Genomic DNA, 25813 nt, shown 5'->3' with positions numbered 1-25813 from the left:
GATTAAAGACATTATAAGTCTTAGAGTTTCATTCATTCTTTCTCAGAGGATTATACTTTTCTAATTTTTTTATCATATTCCTTGAAAATCAGTGGCAAGGTATGGGAAAGAGAAGAGTGTGTGTGTACATTTTTAAAAAGAAATTTCCTTTTTTTTTTATAGACACAACATACCACCTTATATTTTACTGTTATAATGCAATAATGGCAAAAGCAGTAGAACTTCAGGTCAAACAACTCTTGCTACTAATGTAAACTCATTCTCAGAAAACCATTCTCACATGGACAGTGGTTAGAAAAAAGTACATGAATGTGCTACAAAAATAGAGCCACAAGACTTCTCACAAGTAAAAGAAATCCTCTGTAGAAGTCCACAGTTGACCAAGGTCCAGCCTCCTTAACAGTGAGCAACAGGGAATATGCTGTCAAGTCACCATCTTCAGTTCTGAGAGTGAGTTGACATGCTTCCCCAATGGCACAAAGTCTCATGACGATCCAATGAATCAACAGACACTTGGGAAATATTAATAAACAATTTTTTATGAACTATTACAACAAAGAACTTCAGCAAGAAGGAAAATGAAGTTTATGATCTTTGAGTAAACATTTTTAGCGTAACAGTCTCTGTGATCAGATATTGGAAGAGAAAAATCAAGCTTATAAAACACCATTTCCCTGTATCAACTGGAATACACTAAAAATAGGATAATGGAAATACATGTTCTTAAAGCATTTCCACAGGAAATGTCCATAATTATGACATTCTAAATCATTTAGCAATTGTATGTGCTACATTAACTAAAACAAAGGTATTCCTTATTGCACATTTTAAAGTTGGAAGGATTCTTCTAGCTTAAGTGGGGGATATTTAGGGGGAAAATATTTTTGGCTCAAAATGTATATGCGCCAAGGCAGCTTCATTCTAGAAACATAAACCATTTAAAATAAACTTTTTTATTTTGAAGCCAATAATCTTTTACCACAATGAATAGGTTGGGCCCTATTTTAAGGCCTGTGAACAGCCCTCATTACTCTGAGAGTCAGGTGTAGGTGGAGGTTCATCTTTAAAGCGTGAAGGCATTAAGTCTTTTGCAGCAGGTGGTGGCCCATAGTCTTGGGGACCATGAGTTGGAGGTGGTAATGTGGCACCAGGAATGAAGTACTCTCTTGGGCCAAATGAGCCTAAAGGTCTAAATGGTGTGGGTGCTGGAAAAAAATCACGTGGGTCAAAAGGCAAATCCTGTGGAACACCTGGTGCATATTCTCTGAAGCCTATTGGACGCATACCAGGACCTGGAAAATAAAAAGGAAGTTATGTAAACGCCCAGAAATTTCTGAACTAGGGTGATTTCAAGTATGTTAATATAGTCTTTAATTTCTCCCAAGCCTAGAACATCAACTGGTGAACATCCTGACTTGCCAGATGAGGCAAACTGAGATGGAACAAGTTTAGGTTATAGCCTTTGGCCAACCAGCCATGAAGCAACATATTAAGGATTTAAACATGGCTCTACCTAGCTCCAGGCTTGTCTTTTTTCTTTCCCTACTATGTAACTGCAGAATTATTTCTATCTCACAAGAGCTCCATTTATATTTGGAAGTACTATATTACCATGACAAGATGATAGATTATGAAATAAGAACTTTACTACATCAAAGAAATTTTGATAAAAGGAAATCCCACTATTTATTACCATATCCATTAAAAATTCATGAAGTATTTCAGCATGGACTTTACACATGCCATCAGAATCAAGGTGCTTGCCCTCCTGGAAAAGGCCTTCCACAGCCACCTAATTAAATCAGCAACATTTATTAGGTCACTGTTAAATCCTCCTCTTTAACACTTCCCTCTGACGTTTCTCAAGGTAAGGAGGGTTTGACTTTTCCTTTTCTATATTCTATAACCTACTGCTTATGCTTCCATTATGGGTGATTACAAACTTTATGTTATTGGATTTTCATATTTGTGACAAAATTTTAAGTTATGGCATGTGTCTCATCCACCTTTCCATCTATTGCAGTGCACATCAACAGATTTTCAACAAACATCTGCAGAAGTAATATTTCTGGATTTTCTGTATATAGCCCCTTATCCTTGTCTATGAGAGATAGCTATTGCCTATCTCAGTATAAGATTATGTAGTGTCCCATATATCCCAGAAAACTGGAGGAAAAGTTAAAATGTACTCAGCTTTATCCTTTCATTGTTAAGACCTGAGATAGCAACCAACTGTTTTAGCAAGCAATAGAAATGAAAGATGAATGTGATTTATAAGTCAATCACTACTGTTCAGATCATCATACCAAATGGTGGAGGAATTGGCCGAGGCCCAAAAGGCCCACCGAGCTGAAGTGGCGGTCCATATCGAATGGGAGGTGGTGGAGGTCGTCCCATCGGGGGTCCCATAGGGAGGCCCATGAAGGGTACCCCTGAGAAAGGAGGGGGCCCTTTCATAGCCATATTAGCCTGCGATTTAAGATTTGAAAGCAGTTGAAAGTTTTAAAATTCCTACGTATGAAGACAAAGTACCAACACTGATAAAAGCTAAAACCCAAAACAGGCACCTGTCCAGAGAACACCATCAGTGCAACAAAACTCTACCCACCCCTCCTGTGTATTCCCACTGACAGCTTACAGAAGTTAGAAGGATGCCACAAGAGGGAGCAGTTTGTTACTGATTTAATCTGCACAGGAAAGGGAAAGGCAAGAGGACTGGCAGAGGTTATTAACAGAGGTGATTTCTGACCAGTATGTCATGCTGTATTATTCACTACAATCTATTTCAAAGGGAGTCCCCCCCTCCCCATCACTTCCCTTTCATCACAATAGCTCATTACCTTCCATATTAAGAATGAACAGAATAAAATGAAAAATCCATTCTCTACCCATGTAATAATAGCTACTATTCAGCGTATCTTCAATAAGTCTTTCATGTATTATTCAACCTCTGAGATCTTTAAGTAGACTGTCTTGTTTTAAATAAGAGGGAACAAAAGCAAATGGAATATCATAATTTGTTGAAGGCCACACTGCATATAAAAGGAACTCAATCCCAGGTTTGCCTCCAAGCCATGCTTTTCCCACCTCTACTCCTCTCTAACAACGGGTCTTTGCTCTCTTTTAAATCTTCTACTACAAAGGGGTTTGGGGTCTTATCTAAGCTGCCCTTAGATTTCTCCAGAGATGTATATTCCTGGAATATATATACACTGGAACTTGATAAGTATTTTCCAACACAGTGCTATACACACAAATTAGGAAGACAAGGCTTTAATATTTACTTTCATTTACTGTACACCATTTGAGATATTGATTTATCATTTCCTATGAGTAATGGGTTTCAAACTAAACAATTAGAAATTTATTTTATTGTAGAGCTGCAGAAGACCTACCAGATATAATAGCAACACAGTTACAAGAGAATACACTTATGTGAACAAATGAGACCATTGCTTGGGACTGGCTCAAGAGGTCATTTCAGATGATCATTGTTTCACTGAAACAGTATTTCACTTTCAGAAAATCTGATACCAATCTAATTCTAATCACTCAAAATAGGGTTTGCACAAATGGAGGAATTCTTAAATAGCATTCTTCCAAACAAAAATAAAAATGATTAATTATATAACTTATAATGAATTTACTTTGCCTTAGAGCATTCAACACAAAACACCATATAAAGTTAGAGTGATAACTTTTCACATTCTGTAGTTCATTATAGTTGTACACACTTAAGCAACAGTCCCAAGTTAAGGAGAAAAGTAAGCTCAATATTGCATGCAGTTTAAAGCAAACAAGATCAGTGTCATACTCTGAACATCCTTCCCAGAAATGCACAGAATAAAACCCAATTCAGTTCTCAACCTCTAAGTACTTACTCCAACTGGATGCTCAGTCAAAGAAGTAATGGTGGAAACTGAGGGGGTCTCAGGTTCTAAACTGAGGGGGTCTCAGGTTCTTGGGGAACAGTTTGCTTTTAAAAAAACAAATGGGATAGTACAAATAGAACACAAAGAAGGATAAAGCAAAGAGCAAGTACTGTAGGAAAGCTACATGTTCCTGCATGACCACATGATTCACAGTAACTACAGAACTTACCTTGCCCTCATTCTTCACCTTAGCTGGAGAAGAACTTCTGGAACTGCTGTTCATGTGAGCTGGACCACATCCTGGGTCTGTTAGAGATCAAAGAATGGATTCAGACTTATTCTAACATGAAAAGAATAAAAATCCTCCATCCACAATTAGAGATTCTTTGAAATTACTTGGTCTCTTCAATAGATGAATGGATTAAAAAATGTGGCATTTATACACAATGGAGTATTACTCTGCAATAAGAAATGACAAAATCATAGAATTTGGAGGGAAATGGATGGCATTAGAGCAGATTATGCTAAGTGAAGCTAGCCAATCCTTAAAAAACAAATGTCAAATGTCTTCTTTGATATAAGGGGAGTAACCAAGGACAGGGTAGAGACGAAGAGCTGGAGAAGAAGAATAACATTAAACAGGGATGATAGGCGGGAGGGAAAGTGAAAGTTAAGGGAAATTGCATGGAATTGGAAGGTGAGGCTCAGGGTTATACACAATTACATATAAGAGGAAAGGAGGAGTAGGAGAAAAATTATATAAGTGGAAGAAACGATTTATAGTAGAGGGGATGGAGAGAGAGAAGGGGAGGGGAGGGGATGGGTGAGGGGACAGTGGAGAATGGGATAGACAGCAGAATATATCAGTCACTAGAAAGGCAATTTGTAAATCAATGGAAATGTAACTGATGTGACACAGCAATCTGTATACGGGGTAAAAATGGGAGTTCATAACCCACTTGAATCAATCTGTGAAATATGGTATATTAAGAACTATGTAATGTTTTGAACAACCAACAATAAAATTAAAAAAAAAAAAAAAAGAAGAAATTACTTGGTCCCTTTACCAGAGGCAACGGGTTTCCCAGATGCCTCAGAAGACCAGTACAAGGTAAAGGTCCATCCATTGACCCTTGGGAAAGAAAGATCAGAGCCCTTGTATGTATTTTTCAGAAGAAATAAACCACTGGTGGACAGGTCAGGGTTCAACAATAACTAGAAAGCAACATTAAAAATGGGTTGCCCAGGGGTTGGGGTTGTAGCTCAGTTGTAGAGTGTTTGCCTAGCATATGTGAGGCACTGGGTTTGATTCTCAGCACCACATTTAAAAAATAAAGATATCATGTCCATCTACAATTAAAAATATTTTTTTTTTAAATGGGTTGCCCAATACGTAAATCACAATTTATGAAGAGACTTAAGTAAAATAAAGAACTGCCTTGGGTTGATAGAACAGCAGATTAATAAGTACTGGTCCTAAACTTTAAGCTATAGACTTGAAGTATGTATAGGCTGGCTTTTCTTTAGTCTGTATAACCTGACTTCCAATCTTACCAAGACTACAGTCCTGTTTAGAATTGGAAATAAGACTCAGTATTTCATGTTGGAAATATGTATGCTACATAAAGTTTAAGACTACTTTTATAATATTTGGGAAAGGAACACCATAGAGATTTAATTTAAAGATAAAGGTTTACACTCCACAGTGTAAAATTTAAAAGAAAAAAAAAAACAATACAGGGACCTCCAGGAAAAAAAAAATGTTTTCTATTCTAGAACAGATTTTACAGAAAACATTCACTAAGATAAAGTATGAAATTATCTTCTATATATTGTTCAGGCCCAAATTCTATGTTTTCATTAGAATATTCAAAAGGGGAAAAAAAAAAACAAAACCTTGAAGCAGTTTACTATAAAGCAACATGTGAATGCTCACCAAATCCGTTTCTAGGCGTATCCTTTCGATTAAGAGTAGCAGAAGGAGGTCTCCCAGCTGGCTCTGTTGTCAGTGGAGGGGAACATTCTCCACCACTCACGGGGGATGGACCAAAAGAGCCATTATGGCTCAGTGGACCTAAAGACAACAATGCCATGTTACTACTTTAAGGCAGCCTTCTCCCTGACACCAACCCTCACCTCCCGCTTTAGCAAATCATTCAGATTATTTCATAACCATTACACACAGAAATAAAAAGTAATTTACATACATTCTGCACCAAGAAATAAAATAGCTCCTTTTACAAAGTGTCCCTTACCTCTCCGAGGAGGATTTTGTAAATTTGGTCTTCCCGGCATAGGTTTTACAATCACGGGTTCATATTGCCGCAGTGCCATCTTTTGGGCCATTTCCAATAGTCTTGAATATTGAGAAAGAATGGGCTGAATTATGAAACAGCAATCTATTCCTTCATAGATAATATCTAGCATAACCTTAAAACACTATAAAACATATAGTAAGATTCCAAAATCACATACTTCTGTCTCAAATTAGCAGCTTCCCTTTTCTCTGCAGCTAGAGCTCTTTCTGCAGACTGAGCTTTGAGCTATTAAAGAGAAAATATTCAAATTCAGTTGCGGTAGGCTATGTACAAAATAAAGAAAAGGGGGAAAAAAAATCTTACCCAGTTATCATGAGCTTTCTTCTCATTCATAGCAATCTGAAAAGGACAACACATTAAAAAAATATGTTTTTAGGGACTCATTATAATAGCCTATAATTGTCTGTATTAGATATCAAAGAATTCTGCAACTACAGGACAGTATTAATTACTACCTGGTTTTTAAATGAGCGCTCGGTTTTCTGTAATTCTTCTTCCATCTCTTCAATTCTCCGCCTAAGAATTACAACAATTGAATAACATTTGAAACATTCTGACCATTTTCCCTTTATTCCATCAGCTATACTTTTAAAGACTTTATCATACATAAGAAAAACATTTCTATAGTTATATGAATCCAGTGTGATCAAAACTAATACTACAGGCCAGGTGCAATGCCACATGCCAGTAATCCCAATGATTGGGAAGCTGAGGCAGGAGGATCACAAGTTCGAGGTCAGTCTCAGCAATTAAGTGGGAACCTATGCAACTGAGACCCTGTCTCAAAGTAAAAACAAGGTCTAAGGATGTAGCTTAGTAGTAAAGCACCAAAAATAAATAAATAAATAAAATAAAAACCTAATACTAATAACTTCTTTATCATTTAATTGCTAGAGATTCTGAATGATAAATTATAATTTCCTTAACTGTTTATCAGTGTGTTCTCAAGTAATTCTGCTAGAAATATCTTCCTCCTTAAAACTTTTTTTCTTTTTTTCAAATTATATCCATAGAAGATTTCCAAGGTCTATCAAATGCCACACTTTTGTGGGTCTTGATACATCACACAGCAAACTGATTTCTTAAAGAATTACTACAACATACAAAACCCTCCGAACTGTTTGCATTGACCAAGTTCCCTATGGTCTTGCCCATTGGGTATAAGTAAATTTTTGTTAACATTTTTCATTTGTAAAGTTGAAATTTATTTTTTCTCCTGTGTGAATTGAATGTATTCATATCCTCTCGTTATTTATACTTCCATGCTATTTTCTTCTATCTACATAATGTAAAAAAAGATTAAAAAAGAAAGCTAACACTAGTTCATTAGACATTGACACCCTCCTTTAGAAACTGAACTCACTTGTAATTTTTAACTTCCTGTACAGCGGAAACCACCTTTTCATCTGCAGCTGACAGCCACTGCTCTTTTTCTAGTCTCTCATATTCTTCCTGGCTCAGTTTCCTAAAATAAAGCCAGTTATCAAATCAAAAGTTTCTCTCTGTGAATATCACTTCCCACAATTCTATAAAATGCTTAAGCACATAAAATAGGAATTCAAACCTGCAATTTTGTAAATCAAACTCTGGCAAATCACTTACATTTTCTAACTTCTCCTCTTAATTCTCTACTTACCAGTAAATAAAATAAATGTGAAAACAACATGTGCCCCAAGGGCAAGTATCCTGTGTGTAAGATAATAAAAACTCACTTTACTTCAATGTGGAAGATCAGGACTGATCTACCTAACATCATTAAACATATTAGGATAAAGCAGGGGATAATTCTTTTCTCGTTTCTGCCATGGGTAGGACACTAAGTATATCTTTGTCATGGAGGAACTCTTTTCTCAATCCAAGACTGGTACCATAATAAAGATATAGTCAGTCAAAGAAAAAATCTTCTAGAATATGTCTTTTAGCTATGCAATTAACCACAGAACATTTTTCACACTTTAGATATCTATTTCAAAAGAATTGCAATTAAGCAAAAAGACAAATCTGAGTTTTGATAATGTCTGTCAACCAGAAAAAGAAGCCAAACTGACCCACGATCAGAGTATTATCTACTGACAAGTTTTAACTCTGATCATGAAACTCAAGATGTTCATCTACTGAGACAAAGGTAGCCACATTTAATGATTTAAAAAATACTATTTTCTGCTATCCTTGTACTACTTTAGCCATAGTTCCAATTCAAAAGATAATTAACTTGAAACTTAATTTTCCATAAATCAGAAGAATTATAGTAAAAAAGGATTATTGATACCAAATAGAAAAAGGGGATTATATATTCTTATATAGCTTCTCATTTAATTCTTCAGCAAGTATTTTATGAGTGGCTATAATATACTAGTTACCTTGTAAGATGCTAAAGAATAAAAGAGCTCACTGTTTCAGGTATAAATGACGCCTAAATGAATATAATAATTTTCCCCACTAGCTTAAGAAGGAATATGGAGAAAACTGAATCTTGAAGGACAGAGAGAATTTTGTTTCCAATTATCAAAGAGTCTGAGAGCACTAAGAACAATTAAAACATCTTTATAAGAATATAAAATTGTGTTTGAAAGGATCCAAGCTAAAAAGGCAGTGAAGATATATGTATGTGGCCAAGATCCATTAGAAAAAGGAATCTCAGAATTACAAGTAATGCTGGCACTTTAAGGTACTTTTCTCCTAGGTTTACCCACATATTGAAGATAACACAAAGATATAATGAGTCTGAACTAAGCCTTCATCAAATTCCTGGGCTTAGAGGAAAAAATAAGTGTTTGGGGCTACAAATAAAGGGACCCTTAATAAAAGCCCTAGCCTTTGAGTTTAGATTAGAAAGTACTGCACACTTAAGTGATGAACAGGCAAAAAATCCAAAAGGAACAATACTGAAACATTGAAAAGACAAGTCATTTTTGAATTATCTTAATTGCTAAGTTTAAAGTGACAATCTTACTCAAGTAACCTCAACACTTTTCTATAAGAAGATAACTTCATCTTAGTCCTCAAATTTCATCTATAATTATCACAACAATGTTAGCCAATCAAAACTGACCAGGCACTCCATAAGACAAAATTCTGTGAGAAAAAATCCCACAGAAAAGGAAACCACCTAATGGGGTTATCCGCACATGTTTTAAAATCACTGTGCTTTATATAGTCAAAAAAGTAAAGTCAAGATTATGAATTTCAGGGCAGGGAATATAGTTTAGTTGGTAGAGTGCTGCCTTGCATGCACAAGGCTCTGAGTTCAAACCCCAGCACCACAAAAGAGGGAAAAAAAAAAGATTATGAATTTTGTCAAAGGATTAGAAACTATAAAACCAAGAAATAGTTGGGTGTGGTGACCTACCTACAGTCGAAGATACTCAGGAGGCAGAGGCAGAATGATGAGATTAAAGATGGCTTGGAAAGCAGTAAGACACTAGTCCCTTATGAGAAAGAGCAAGGAGTCTGGGGAGGTGGCTCAATAGTAGAGCACATGGCTCAAGGTCCTGGGTTTGAGCTGTAGTACTGAAATAGGACTGGGGTTGTGGCTCAGTGGTGAAGCATGTGCGGGGCACTGGGATCAGTCCTCAACACCACATAAAATAAATAAAATATTGTGTCAGGCAGGGGATGTGGCTCAAGCGGTAGCGCGCTCGCCTGGCATGCATGCAGCCCGGGTTCAATCCTCAGCACCACATACAAAGATGTTGTGTCCGCCAAAAACTAAAAAATAAATATTAAGATTCTCTCTCTCTCTCTTAAAAAAATCCTATAAAAAATAAAATAAAATATTATGTCCATCTACAACTAAAATAATATTTTAAACCCTGAACTTTCTTAAATCCTAAACTCAATGAATGTTTTTAGCAGCAGATTTGGGAAGTAAAATAAATCCTAGCACTTTTAAGACAGGTCAGAAGAAAATATCCAGAAGAAATAAATCCAGAATGTAGGAGGCAGGGGAAATCAAATTCTAATACGCATTATTATAATCAGAAGAGAGAATGAGGTAAAATCAACATTTAGAAAAAGACTCGAAAATTCAAGAAATGTTTAATGGTCCCAAGCAACATAACTGCAAGAGGAAAATGTGGGTGGGGTGGGGAAAACTACACCTAGGCACTTCCCAATACAACTGTTAAAAAAACAGAGAAATGACTACAGGAACTAGGGGAGGGATAAGACCAAACAACAATGATAATGGACTCCTTAAAGAAAAAATTTAAAACAGATGGTAATTAATTGGATATTTTTAAATTGCTAAAACTAAGTAACAGTCAAAATTCAGTAGCCAAAAGAAAGATCCTTCAAAAATGGAAACTGGTTTTAACTCTAATCATGAAGTTCATGTCAACCTAATACAGATTATAAAGGTAGCAATATTTAGTGGATAAAATACTATTCTCTGTTTATCCTTGTACTACCTTTGATACACTAATCAAATCTATCATTAAAGGACAATGTTCAAATAGAATGAAAATAATTTCAAATAAGAAACCAACAGTGTAGAATGCAGAACTACAGAAACTTTAAATATGTGTATAAATTGAATGAATGTCTTGTGGAGTTCACAGTATATGAAGTACTAACATACAATGCCACAACAGTTATCTGATTCAGGAGCTACTTAAAGCCCATAAAAAAAATAATAAACCTATTAATCTATGTCAGGTTTTTATTAAATCCAGAATATATACCATGGCCTTTAAATTATGAGAAGATGAATAAAATTATAATTATATAAGTATAATTCCATTATAATTTATGATTACATCAAGCTTATACAGGGGATGAGGAAAATGATTAAAAATATTTAAACTATTAAAAAGATACAAGGAAGAAAAAAGAACAGGTCATCAAATAGAAAGCAAATTCTTCATAAACCACAGGCACATATTGACATGGACAGACTTATATTTTAGAAAGTCCACTCAAGCGGCTATAGAGAAAATTACTAAGAATTTGAAATAAATTATATAAAAATATAAATAACGGAGAATGAAGACAGATCACCTAGGTTAGAAACAGAAAAGATGACACAGGCATGAACTAACATAGTACCTGGGGATGAGTAAAAAGAGTACAAACCACAGATGATGACTGAATGAATTTTGGAGGAGTTGAGGAAAATAGTGCTACAATTTAACTGCATTAAAAAGAAAATTAATTGCCATTTAGGTCATTCATATTACTAGTAGGGACAGAGAAAACAAGTGTTCTTTTTAAAAAAAAAAGTGATAAAATGAGAAATGTTTCTTTGAAACAGGCCAGGCATTTAGAACTGGCCTGAACAAAAATTCGAGATTCTAAAAAGGTCGCTTGGAGATCAAAGAATTTTAGAAAAGTTAATGGAAAGGTTTCAATATTTAATGCATTAATTAGGCAACAGAAGTCAAAATACCTAAAAATAGTTAGGTCTGTAAGAAGGTCTGTCTTTGCTTTAACAAGATTATATATATATATGCCGAAGAGTAAAATCAGGTGCAAACAAATAAAATATGACACAAAAAACCATTTTTAGAGAATTCAAGTATTTTTGTGGATTAAAAACTTCAAATGAACTTTCAAAAAATAACTAGCTCCACACTGAGAAGATTAATATATAAATATATACTACAAACAAGTACTTCTGTAATCATAACTCCTAAGGTCCTTGCCACAGTTCAATTTTTAGTGTGAACATCTGAGATATTCAAGTCCAAAACTTGTACCATCAATAAGTAAATATTATTCCTTTTTGAAGTTTTTATTCTACTAAAACATGTCATTCCAAATCACTCAATATTTTTAAAGGACCAGAGTTAGAGATACAAGTTCAAAACATTAGAATTACATAACTGATCACAATGAAAGGTAATTAAAATAAATAGTGGGATCATAGAAAGGGTCTAGATCTTTGAGAGGTATCTCCACATCAGTGACTGTTAATACCAGTTTACCACTTCCTGCCTTCATATGAATTTGACAATTGATTACGATGTCCTCACAGCCTTAGTTTATGGTTCCAACTACCTCAGGACTCTTAAGACTGACGATGGAAAGAAAAATGCAACTTATAGGAAACAAAACACAAAGGAAAAAAGACAAATCTCTACTTATTACAACTAGAAGAAATTGTAAATAATCTTAAGATAAAATTATCTGTTAGTTCACACAGTGGTAACAATAACAATGAAAATCTTACTTTTGTAATGCCATCTCATTTTGCTGGTAGAGTTCATTTAAAATCTCCACTTTCTGCCTAAGAGTTTTGCATTCATCTCCCAGTCCAACTTTAGAAGACCGTAGTGAATTGCAGTCACTTTCTAATTTCTTTTTTTGGTCTGTAAAGGATAAAACAGCTTATCTCTATATGTGTACAAGGACTTAAGAACTTGTTTGAGGGAGTAGTGCCAAGAAAAGTAAGAAGCATGAAAGCAAGAAGCCATTCTTTATCTTTCCAATAAAATTTTAAGTCTTTCCAACATGGCAATTTCTTCTCAAGAAGAACCCACCTTCTAGATTATATTTTGTGGACATCGAGGCTGTTAGCTTAAGTTGTACAAGTTTTAGATCCTCTTCAACTACTGATATTGTAGTTTGTGTCTAAAAATTGCACAAAAGAGAGGTATTCTTAAAAGTGAGGCACAGGAAGAATTCACAGGCACTATGGGACTCTTACAAAGAACTATACCCGAGAGACATCCATCATCTGCTTAATTTGATCTTTGATCTTCTCGTTCCGATCACCTAAAAAACAAAAGACTTTAGCTTTTTCTTTCCTTACTTTTAACTCTATATTCTCCTAACTTCCCCAAAATAAAGAATGATTGTGTTCAAACACCAGAAGAAAAAAAAATCAATTAAATAATTAAACTGATTAGACTAATGACTTTTAAGAGAATTGCAAGCTTAGATTTAAAAAAGAAAAAAAGAGAGGTGAATTTCAGACTGGGGTTGTGGCTCAGTGGTAGAGTGCTCACCTAGCATGTGTGAGGCACTGAGTTTGATCCTCAGCATAAAAATAAATAAAAGTACTTTGTCTGTCTTAAAAAAAAAAGGTGAATTTCTAGTATGCACAACTAAAATGTTATCTATGCTATTCTTGTAAGATAAAAGCTTTTCTTCTCTCTCAGATCTATCTTCACCTGGGCAAGTAAGTGTCTTGTTTAGAAAGATTCAATCCTCTATTTTCTCCCTGAATCTACTACCAGGTGTGGTTTGAAATACTTGCTATGTAAGCAATATCCAACTTGGGAGAAAACATCTGGAAATATTTTCCTCATCAGTAAACATTGTTACACTCCCTCTCTAGCTTTCTGATAGTCTCTAGCCTCTGTTCTCACAGCCTTAGTTTATGGTTCCAACTACCTCCGGACTCTTAAGACTGACTGTGGACCTTAAAACCACAGAGCCATAGAGATGATGAGTATCAAAATCAAGTATCATCTGCATAAGTTAAGAAATAAATTTCTCTTACTGTACAATGTTCAATACTTAGAGGTATAGGATGTGACTATTGTAGCTGCAGTGTACTTACTAGTTTTCAATGGGATAGAAAAAGTCAGTGTTCTTCACATGCCTATTGTTACATTATACCCCAGCAACCCACCTCTGCCAATGCAACAGACATATCTATAGATCCAGTGATATGTGTCTACAACCCTGAAGCTTAAGAAGAAATTCAGCCAGCTGAAGAGTAGCATCTGTATACTTAATTAAAGACAGGAAAGCAAAAAAGGATTCAACCTCCCTGAGACTGATCTTACCTGCTACCTCTCCATTGGTTAATTCATCTGACTCATCTCTACTTTGATCCTCAGATTCAGATTCACATTGTAACCGATTCAACTGTGTGATGCAATTAGTCAAAGGCTAGAAAAGAAGCAAAAGGTTGGAAGACTCTCGATTTTAATTCAGAAGATTTCAGGAGAATTCATGAGATGAAACATGTATTTATTTGGAGTATAAACTTACATTAATAGTATCATCTTTGTGACTATGAGCTACTTGTAAATCTTTCTGGGACTTCTCAAATGATTTCATTTGTTCACTGAGCTCAGCGTGTGATGTACTCCAGTCTTTGACTTCCTGCTGCAACTGAAAAGTCAAAACACATGAATTCCTATGGGTTAGGGAGGGGTTTCTGCACTGGATATATCAGGACTACAAGACTTAGACAAAGAAATAGAGAGCCATACTCCTCAGTGGCCTGCCTCAATCGAGGGGGTTGAGACCTTGGTTAAGGAAGAGGGCAGAGTGGCCCCAACTCTCACAGCTGCAGTAAGAACATCAGAGCTATCAGGAAGTTGACCCTGTTTATTGCATTCCCCAGAAAATTGCTGCCAATTCAAATAATTTACCTCCAGCAGGAATGGCTGGGCACATATGACTGTCTCCTAAATTTAGATTCCTTATCATGTAATCTTCCCTTGGCCGGTGAATCAGTAACTACTCAAAAGAGGATCATAAAATACTTAATTTTCTGGTTTAAAAAGTTTCTTTGAGGCTATGCAAGTTAATAACTGATTGACATTTGATAAGAAAAGCAATAATCCAAAAATCCAAAACAGATGGAGACCATATATATGCACTCAATTTGGGGAGCATTGCATATCTAGAAAAGGTCCTACATGAATATTCCTTACCTCAGAAACAGATCCAAGAAAGATACAAGATAATGATATTCACTTCTCTAGTTTACATTATGTATGACATCAAATTTTCTTTACCTGTTCATTCTTCTTCTTAAGAATGGTATTTTCTTTCTGAAGCTGACAGCATTCCAACTTCACCTTCTCTTCACGAAGCTTAGCTTCATTAAGGACAATTTGAAGCTAATGCAAAACACTATAGTTAGTGAATTAATTCCAAAGAAAAAACAAAGTTATACTTTCCCAAACCAGACATCATATAGTTCTCATTTTTTGCACATTTTAGCACACCTCAAATTTTTGGTCTGCAACAAAAGTAAGATGTAGTATTAATATCCGTTAGCAAGAGTTGGCAGCTTTACCTCTGAAAGTTCAGAAGTATTCACTGAAATGACATATTTAAGCTTCTCTATAGATTTCTTATTTTCCATTATCTGCCAGGTGAAAACAGAACACAAAATATGCATTATGATTTCAGTAGAAATACTGATATATATATATGTGTGTGTACACACACACACACACATATATATACTAAAAAAGATAAACACAACAAAATTTTTGTCAAGCCATCCCATTACATTTCAGGTAAATGCAGGGGATCCAGCTTTGGACTAAGCAAAAAATGAAGAACTGAAAGAGATGAGGGAAATGAAGTCATAAATATTTCATGGCATCCACAACCTTACTGTTTATGAGATAACCAGAAAAAAAGGTCAAAGTATAGAAAATCATAATGCAATAAGTAAATAAAATGTTTTAAAGCATAGAAAATTAACTAATTAATTACTGTTTCAAGTAAACCAGTTCAAATTAGTAATTTTTTTTCTAGTGATAGAGAAAAAAATTTCCCAAGATCATTTTTAAAATTTTCTTATCTGAAGTAAAAAATGATAAAATTTAAGGAAGAATAGACTAATCTCACATACAAAAGAATTCCAAAAAATTTATAAAGATACTCGCTCCTTAAGGAAGTGGACATAACTCTGCAATCTTTGTTTGCAATGCCTGGGATTGAATCCTGGGCCTCATGCATGCTAGGCAAGTGCTCTACCATGAGCTGCATCCTGAGCTTGTAACTCTTCATACTTTAACTGTGGGCTGTGCATGGGAACTTCCAAAGAATACAATATGAAAAGGATTGGAAAGAATTTTTACAGTGGAGAAAATACTACCTCAGCTAGGTGATCAAGCTTACTTGGGGGTAGGATATTTCAGAACACACACTCTACTATCTTTTGCAACTTTTATGTAATTACAGAAACTTATAGAAATTGAAAATTAAATATGTAAGTAAATTTTTTTAAGTACAGAAAATTGATTAATTCATTACTCTTTCAAGTAAAAAGTAAACAAATACTGTTCAACTGGACAATAGTTCTTTAGTTGTTCTGCATGTTTCCAAGGGCAGAGCAAAGCAATATGAAAATTATCTAAGGTTGAGAATAAAAATATTTCCTAGGCCCATAAAAATAATTTGTTGTATCAATACTTAAAAGTTCCACAAAATGGGCAGAAGTGGGTTCAACTTCCTTGACTCCTAATCTTACTTTAGTTAACAGCTGGACTAAGTTCAACTTAACCAATTTTACAAAATATTTCAAAAGCCAAATTGCAGTAACACTTAGCAGCAAAACTCTTACCAAGTCCTGATTCTTAGCTTTCTGTTCTCTCTCAGATTCTAACATAACATGAAGATTTTTAGCTTTCTCATCCAGAAGTTCTTTAACTTTTTCAAGAAGCTTCATTTTATCCTGGAAAAAAAAAAGGTGTCAAGATTACTCACTCATTACATTTACTTTTGAGTTTAGAATGTAATTCCCCCCAAAGAGATTTTTACCTTATATTTATTTGCTTCATCAGAAAGAATCATATTTTGTTTCATGATCTCTTGGACCTGTTTCTTTGATTCCTTTATCTATGTAAATAAAGCATTCAGAATTAAGATACACAAATTATAGTGCTACTATACAAGTTACTTCCAGACAAGTGACCCTTTCTAGAAGAAAGCAGTACTTAATACATATGACTGCTTAGAATTTGGATGATTTGTAGGAAATAATGAAACTAAAATTTTAAAATACGATTTTTAAATTAAAACAGGTAGAAATGATTCAAGCTAGAACCAAGGGAGAAAGAAACTAAAAAAATAATTATACCTTCTGTTCATAATTTGACAATTTCTGCATTAGTTCTTCATTTTCTTTCATGAAATTGTTCACCTTTTTGGAAATTTGCTGTTCATTGACTAAAAGGGGGAAATACACAAGATTATTACAATCACTAAATGAAATTCAATTACTCAATCTACTAAAAGCAAAGACATGTTATATGGTACTATGAGGAAATACTTCTTAGCATAACTATTATGCTTTTAAAAAGCAATCTATGCTTATTAGCAATAAGAGTATAAAAATTATTAAAATTTAAGAAAAATATAAGAACAATGATATTTTGCTGGGCGCAGTGGTGCACACCTGTAATCCCAGTGGCTCAGGAGGCTGAGCTAGAAGGATCCCAAGTTCAAAGCCAGCCTCAGCAAGAGCGAGACACTAAGCAACTAAGTGAGACTTGGTCTCTAAATATAGGGGGTTGGGGATGTGGCTCAGTAGAGTGCCCCAGAGTTCAATCCCAGGTACCCCTCCCATCCAAAATGATATTTCAATTTAAGCTTATTTCACAGATGGGAAATACAGTAAAGTGTTGTAGCTTGATATTCCTCCCTTCTCAAAATACTTTCTTTTCAGAAAATGGAATCATTTAATTCTTTGCAAAGAAAAACAGAAATGAAAACATACTGATTCACATTACCGTTCTTTAAATTATCTACTCAATTACTTAATGCATGATTAAATCATTAGCATAGAAATACTCTTCAAATGTAATACATCTTTACATCAATATTCAAAAGTTAATCTGCCCCAAATTAAAACTTATCATCATCTCCCTATCCACAATTTGTTCCTCCTCTTTATCTCCTATCTCAGAGCTGGAACCATCATCATCCACTCTATTATCCATGCTAGCAACCTAGGAATAGTAAAATTTTCAGGAGGTAAAAAAGATAATAGACATTAAAAGTCACTGTATCTACTTCTAACATACATAAAACACACATCAAACACCAATACAAAGGGTTATTACAAGTTTAAGAAACCTAAAAATTTACCTTGATATACTCTATCTTTTACCTAGAAGAGAGAAAAAAGATTAAATTTGATGTCAAACATCTGCTCAATAGAAACAGCATTCCTAAAACAACAGTCAGAATCATAACCAAGTGAGAATTTAATAACATTCTGGTTCAGGATAATAATTTATAGGATTAAAAATAAGTAAAGGTTAACAAGCCTTTTAAATTTAATTGGTAGTGATATTTCATAAATAGCCTCTGACATAAAAACACTAAGATATGTACCTTATTTCACAGTAAAGATGTGTGTGTGTATGTGTGTGTGTGTGTGTGTGTACTCAAAATCATTTACTTGACAATTCTAAATAACCAGGATAAAGTCTAGAAACAATGACTATTCAAAAGGAATCTGAGGAAACAATATTAAAGGCATAATCTTTGTACTAAGATATGCCACTTTCACTCACCAGAAAACATCTTAGAACTCCAATTTAAATTTGGCTATTGGCTGAATTTAGAAACTAAGAGGCTACATCATCTTATTTCTGCAAACCACTAAATATATAGCAAGAAATCTGAAAGGGAAGACTGCTAGAAGAAAATGTACAAGCAACAAGAGAAATGACAATTAACATATTCTGGAAAGGACAAAAACAATCATTTCCAAAAGACAGCAATAAACTGCCTGATTATAAAACCTAAGCAGAATTTTTTTTAAAACATCACTAAATTTCTTTGTAACTTAGCATATTACTTTCAAATGTTATAAATGGTGATGGGATACTCAGATGTGTCCATGGATCATCCATGGGATCTTCGTAATAGGAAATTGCATTCAGAAAACTCCAACACAGAAAGAAATGAATATTTCTTTAATGTCATAGCCTTGCTAACCTTTTACTCAAAATGACAACAGAGGAAAATGGGAAGTAGCATAAAAGCAGTCATCTAAGGTAGGAACTAAAGTTCCAAAGTCAAATGCTGAAACTGAGGAGCAACAAGCTAGGAACCAGATCCCACATAACCTAGTGAAAAGAGAAACAGGTACCGGGGTTCTTGAAATGAAAGAAACAAGAGAAATATAAAACGTTTTCCTGTTTTTCCCTTCTCTTTATCCTTCTATTTCCTTTTAGCTGAGAAAAAGTTCAATGAGATTAGAAAATTCCTCACAGGAATCCAGGCAAACGATTCTTCTATTTAAGAAGGGAATACTTTTTAAGAGATTTTACACTCAATTGTACAAGGAGAGGAAACTTATCTTAACAATGATATGTCTGAAATAATTAAGAAATCAGAAAAAGAACACTCAGATTTGAAAAGATTTGTATCCAATGCTTTTGGCCTCTTTAACTGTTAGGCTTTTCATATGCAAAGTCCATTTACCTAAAATAATTTTCTTCCAATTATGTTAAATAACTATGAAACAGAATGACCTACAGTACAAACATAAGTATGTATAAGCGCATATATATACACACACACACACACACACACACACACACACACACACTCATACATATATGTACACACATACACAGAGATAGACTAATTCTGCTCAGGAAAAAAAAAAACTTAATGAACAAAACATTTAATGGATTTTTGGACAACACATAATCTATACTTCCAAATAAAAAGGTATTTTCTGAACATATGATCAAATCATAAAATCTGGGAAGAGTCCAAATGAAAGGACTCCAGAAGGAAAGAGGCTCACCTGTCCCCTGAACTGGGAGAGGACCGGCGATTTAGAAGGCCCTGGAGGAAGCCAGGGAACTAGCAGAAGGGGATTATAGGCAGAGACTAGGAAAAAGGTGAAAGTCAGGCCTCCCAGCCCTTCCCAGAGCAAAACCCTTGTCAATGTGTTGAGACACCAGGTACCTGCCCCAAAAGTGCAGACAGAAGAGGAGAAGCTTCTCCTGCTCCCTTCTAAAGGACTATTGCTCGGACTGGGCTTTCCTTCCCTGCTCACTCCAGTCCTGTTACTTTCTCCAATTGTGGATGACACTCTTTTTAAAAAGCCTTACCCTAAGGAATCATGTCATTATCACCCCACGCCGGTGGCTTCATTTCTGGATGCCACATTTTAAGGTTGCATGACTTGTGGAAAAGAACAGAATCATGAATAGCCCCCGAAAAGCACGTGCTAAATTGAAGAAACTGGGGACGTTTAACTTGGGGAGGGAATGAAGATATGTGGATCTTTAAAAATCTGTCGTCAAGTTGAATATAGTCAATTCAAAAGAACAAGAATAAGCAGGAAAGCACTGAAAAAGAAGAGCAATGAAGGGTACAGGGAGGGCAGACTATAAGTAGCATTTGCAAATACCACATGGAAAATTGTAAAATTGGATTTTTCTCTACTTATTCAAAAGATAAACTACAAATGGATAAGAAACATGAATGTAAAAATAGAAAATAAACAAGTACTAGAAAATATTGGGTGAAATTTTCTATGTATTATGAGTGGGCAAAACCTGCCTCATTGAAAAAAATCTTTCCTGGCTGTATCTAAACCCGCTACACACACACACACACACACACACACACAAACACACCCACGCAGTTTGACAATGACAACCTGAGGAAAAAAAATTGCAACATATTATTGTCCAAAGAATCATGTTCCTTAAATATAAAGAACATTATAAATAAAATGGCCAGCAAACCTATACAAAAATGGGCTGAAGAAATAAACAGATCTCAGGAAAAGAAATGCAAATAGCTATAGCATATGGAAACATGCTCTGCTTAGCTCATAATGAACAAATTTGGAAAAGGGAAAGAAACCAGAGATGTATGGAGAAAGGAAACACATTTATCTCTTCTTAATCTGTGTCAATTAAGACCATAGATTATATAAAGCTCCATAATTACACAATGGGTGGTATCCCATTTCTTGTGATATGAAAAAAAAAATGCAGAATCATGGAGGCTCATGACTGGAAATAATTTTTATATCTAATTTTGCTTCCATACATCATCCCTGCCAAGGTGCTGTTGATTTGATTTGTGGGTGGGGAGCAAAGAACTGCCACAAGAGAACAAATTCTGCATAAGCTACTATCAGAACAAATGTACTTAAGTGCCACTGCCCTGAAAGGAAATATTCAAAAGGAAGATGGATTAGACAGGGGTCCTTTCCTAACTGAGTTTTTCACTTTATAGGGAGCTAAGATAAAACACAACCTGACTGAAGGCAAAGAAGACAAATGAATGCCACAGGAGCAATGCAAACAAAGTGCCACCCAAACACTCATCAGTCGGCAAAGATCCTTTCTGGTCAGGTGCTGAAAGCAGGGCTCCTCAGGAAGACAGGATGAGTGCTGCCACCCAGAATGGCAAGAGTCCTAGGGATGAACATAGTTAACAGGCTACAATGTGACAGGAGAAAATGTAAATCAAGCCCATTTATCCAAAAGCTCAAAGAAGGAGAGAAAGATGACTACTATATGAAAAATGCCACTTAGGTACATGGAAAAGCAGTTCCAAGTTTAAAGGTTACCAATCCTATTTGGTATACTTGAAAGAAACAATAGACGGTTCTTTATATGGAGTACTGCAACTGGGACTCTGTCTAAATATAAAGTTTGTACCTAGAGGCACCATGTTTCAAGATCATTCCCGAAGAATCAGAAATGGCAACAAAATGAAACTAGTATTCCCACAGGGATTACTCTTATTTTCTGTCTTATTTTCTGCTGTGTGGTGTTTTATTTAGGGTGAGAACTTTCAAGGATGCAACCCGGAATGTCTCTAAACTGGAACATTCCTACAGTCACCAAAGACCCTTGCTACTATTTTAAGTAAACAATCCACATATCACATTTTTTTTAAATGAAAAGGACAATACTCATAAGCCTCTCAATGAGGTCACTGCTAGTGAATCTCCCCATTTAAAATATCAAAGCATGATATAAACAATGTCATGTCTTTCATCAGAAGATCCATACAACTGGCTGGAAGTAGAACCCCTGGGGGAACCTTCAGGCATAGAATATAGGAAAAGCAGGAAATGGATGACCCAGAAGTTGCAAAAAAGAAAAAAAGGGGGGAAAAAAAGCACATAATGAACATAATATTCTGCTTTTTTAGAGTAAAAACATCACAAATTATTAGGTAAAATACACAAAAAATCAACTTTAAATATGCATGCCTGAGTTACTATCTCAGACTTAATTTACAGGATTAACCCTAATGTCCATGAATCCTTCCCTTTTGAAGCAGCAAAGCTAAGAATTGTCAGGTTTTCACCATGACAACCTCTATGATGTGTAGAGCCTTCTGGAACTTGATGTGAGGGGTAGCAACCACAACCAGTTCAGTTCTGTTTCAGAAAGTCTCCTGACTTTCTATGCTGTGCCAGGCCTAAGGTGTGTTAGGAGCACAGGGCCTGGCAGAGAGGTCAGGTTAACTCTACAAAGACCCCAAGAAATCAGTCATTTAAATCTACACTGCTGAAAAACCCATCAAAAGTAAAATATAACACCTGTCAAACTTTTACTTACACTTCCGGCCCAAAGTTCTGGTGATACCTCTGCAAGTTTATAGTAGACATATACAGGGTCATCTTTTTTAAAATTCACAAAACGACAATCTGGTCCTCTGAAATCTTCAAGAGCTTCACCTCGATACATTAACACTGTATATAAACATTGAAAAAAGAAAAACAAACATTAGGATTTGATTTTTCACAGTCCATATTGACTCATCAGGAAATATGAATCCCACTATGAACAAAAATCAAGTTTTTCCAGTACTCTTTGGAATCACTTTTAATTCACCTGCTCAAAGTATCTAAAATCCTTAGAGATTTTATTGCTATAAAATACAATATTCCCTGCAATTAGACAAGGGAAAAGGAAGCTTCTCTATTTTTCTCTGTGCTGAGAAATAAAAAGCAAAGTGGCTACCACCAACCATGGCTGGTTTCAGTGAAACTCTTGGTTCTTGCAGGCCTCAATTTTTTTCTGTTTCATAATCATAAAAAGCTTCATTTTGCAAATATGTAAATCCAAGTGTAGACACGGACAGGCTTAAGTATGGCTTCATGCAGAGGTAATAGGGAAGAGGTTAGAATATCCAGGAACCCCCAAGGGGTTAATTAACTTGAACTAACCGCTAAAAGACATTACTTTAAGTGGCTGCAAGTGCTACCATGCAGCCGTAAACACTGTCAATTTCATTTGCAGCAGAGTTACCGTCTCTGTGTTCAGGATCTGGGTAAATTACCAGGAAATGTATTTTCTCTGAGCAAATATTGTTGACTATATCCAACATTGAGATTGTTTCAAAACATCCTCATTCGTATTTTTTTAATAAACAAAATCAAAAGTGGGTATCCTATCTGACAAGGAACAAGTTTAACCATGAGAAAAGGTCAGGCAATACCTTCATGCTTAAAATGCAGGACTAGAATCACAATTGATCTAGAAACTGGTAGAAGCAACATTTTTCTTTTGGTTGACCAAATACAGTTTCTGATTTAAGACAAAATGGACAATAGATGTATGTAAAAAGCACAAAGAAATGGAAATAACAATTTTTTAAAGGCAATTAGCAGTAAAATACACAAGAATGTGTGTTTTATAAAAATATATGTCTGAGGAACAAACACAGATTTGGAGAGGGTAACTTGTTTTTTTGAAGCTAAAATACGACTATTTTCAGAACTCTCAGCATCCTAATTCATATATAATTAAGAGGCCAAGTTGAAGGTGAGAGACAATTTAAAGTGGGGAATTCTCATCACAAGTGGAAATGGCAATGTTTCTCTTGTTCCCCCTTAGGTCATAGAGGATTTACAAATCAGTAATATATTAGGTGATAACATAATGCATACTATGGAGCACCTATTTAGTTCTTTTTTTTTTGGAGCACTTATTTGGAAGGCACACAAGGACACCTGACATACACACCTCACTACTTCCTACAACACAACACAGACCCACCTGTTGTGTTTGGTCACATCTGTTTGGACACAGGCCATTTCTCAAGTTATGTTACCCCACTGAACCTTACCAACACCATGTCTTAGTACTGAGGAAGCATCAGTGATGAGATTGTCCAGGTAGCCCACGTAGGATAGTGCTCGATAGCAAAGAATAGCAAAACTGAAAGGAAATATCATGGCAGCTGCTTTGCTTTTCTGAGTGTTTATTTACTCCAGCCTTAGGGTTACCTCTAGGAACTGCTTAACATATATTGGAGACATCTTTTTTCTTTATTGGAGTGGAACAAACAATTCAAATTATAAAATTTGTTTTTGGTAACACCAATTTAGGCATAAAAAGCTCAATGGTAAACTTCTTGGCCTTTTTAGCATGAATATTTTAAAATATGTACTGCTTACAATTTATGGACAACACGGTCATCAAGTTGCAAGGTTACTAGAAACCAAGCGGGAGGCCATAAGAAGTATTCTGGGCCAGTAAATATATAGAGGAAAGAGGTTCCAACAACACTAGCGACTGAGTCTAAAACTGAATTGGCTTATAAAAATCTTGGAGTATTTATTATTGTTATTGCAACAAACCTCTTCATCTGAATCTGAATGGCTACATCCTCCCCACCGCCCACCTCCAATCCAGGACTGGGAAGCAATTCTGTCCGCTTCCTGCGCACAGAAGAGGCTGCAGTTGCCAGGTGGCCAGTGCAGATCCTTGGCCTCTTTCAAAAGCAAAAGATTATTGGCCCACCTGCTACCCTACCTCAAATATGAAGGGAGGCTTCTATGCACAGAAATGACAGGATTGAAGCAGAGTCGGCCGAGACCTCGGAACACATTGCGTGCCTGGACTCGGTGCTCTTCCCAAACCTAAACTCTATTCCCTGTTAAAAGGCAAAACCAGCCCAATCCCCAGTGCAGCAAAAGGACGAAGGGGCCAGTGAGCCTTTCCCAAGGAGCCCCACCATCAACCTGCCGCTGGGATTAAGGCAACCGAGCCCTGGAGAGCATCTGCCCTGATACCACACCGGCCCAGGTCCCTGTGGAGGGGGCAGAAAAGCGCTCTGCTACAGCGTGGGGAGCCCCGGGCGCGCGGCGCACAACCCCATCACCCACTGAGATCCTAGGCGAATCCTGGAAGGGAAGAAACTGAGAGCTGTCCCTGGGGAATCGTGTTTCCCAACCCCGCCTCAGACAGTAGAGAAACATAAAATGCTGGCAACAAGTGGGAGTCGAAGCCCCCCGCAACCCGAGCGGGCTGGCCGGGGCTCCGGCAGAGCCGGAGGGGACACACGCAGGGTCCCGAGGCTCTGTCACTCCTGCGCCCCACCCGTCATCCTGCGGCCCCCTAGCCCAGCCCGCGGGGCTGGGGACCAGGGGATCGGAGCCCCATGCGGCCCCAAAGAGCCACCGCGGAGACCCTGGGCCGCCCGCCCGCCTGCGCACTCACGGCTGCATTCGCACTCACTGCTGCATTCGTCGTCTGCACAGAGTTTGTGCTTTGGGTCCGGTTGGCCCAGCACTCGCCAGGTAGGACAGAGCACGAACAGCCAGAAGAGCAGCCCCGGCACTGCAGCCATGTTGTGGTCACCTTGGGAGCCGGTGACGCGGTGGAGGCGGGGCTCAGGGGGCGGGTGGGTAGCGAAGCAGGGAGGGGTGGCGCCCAGGAAGGCTTAAGCCTTTCCCGGGTGACACGTCAGCAGGGATATCTGGGGGTCGATCCACAGACTCTACTGGAGAACACAAGGAGCCAGAGCTCCATCCTTCTCTAGTGGAGACTTCTCCTCAACTGAAGACCTTCTCCTCTAGTCGCTGCCTTGGCAACTAGGACTCTCCTTCTCGTCCAATCACCTGCCTTTGCTTCTGTGCCCTCACAAGTGACCCTCCGCGTGATGTCACCCACCCATCCCCCCCCCACTCCGCCAACC

General features: G+C 36.5%; 1 protein-coding gene across 1 annotated transcript; it reads right to left on the bottom strand.

Moving 5' to 3' along the window:
- Window positions 1-999: 999 nt before the first annotated feature.
- Window positions 1000-25465, bottom strand: LOC308640097 (transport and Golgi organization protein 1 homolog; the record flags this gene model as incomplete). Its single annotated transcript, XM_081312134.1, has 22 exons — window positions 1000-1292; window positions 2307-2469; window positions 4102-4178; window positions 5809-5946; window positions 6128-6228; window positions 6348-6415; window positions 6494-6529; window positions 6646-6706; window positions 7554-7655; window positions 12360-12498; window positions 12670-12760; window positions 12849-12904; window positions 13924-14029; window positions 14132-14254; window positions 14887-14991; window positions 15171-15242; window positions 16452-16562; window positions 16649-16726; window positions 16968-17056; window positions 17978-17999; window positions 22447-22580; window positions 25336-25465. 22 exons carry the CDS (start codon window positions 25463-25465, stop codon window positions 1000-1002), a joined length of 2295 nt encoding a protein of 764 aa, XP_081168260.1.
- Between the last annotated feature and the right edge of the window lie 348 nt (window positions 25466-25813).

This window comes from Spermophilus citellus (genome assembly GCF_964194105.1).
Source record: "Spermophilus citellus genome assembly, contig: SCAFFOLD_122, whole genome shotgun sequence".
In the NCBI taxonomy this organism is placed as follows: domain Eukaryota; kingdom Metazoa; phylum Chordata; class Mammalia; order Rodentia; family Sciuridae; genus Spermophilus; species Spermophilus citellus.
This window is presented reverse-complemented; position numbering and strand designations above follow the sequence as displayed.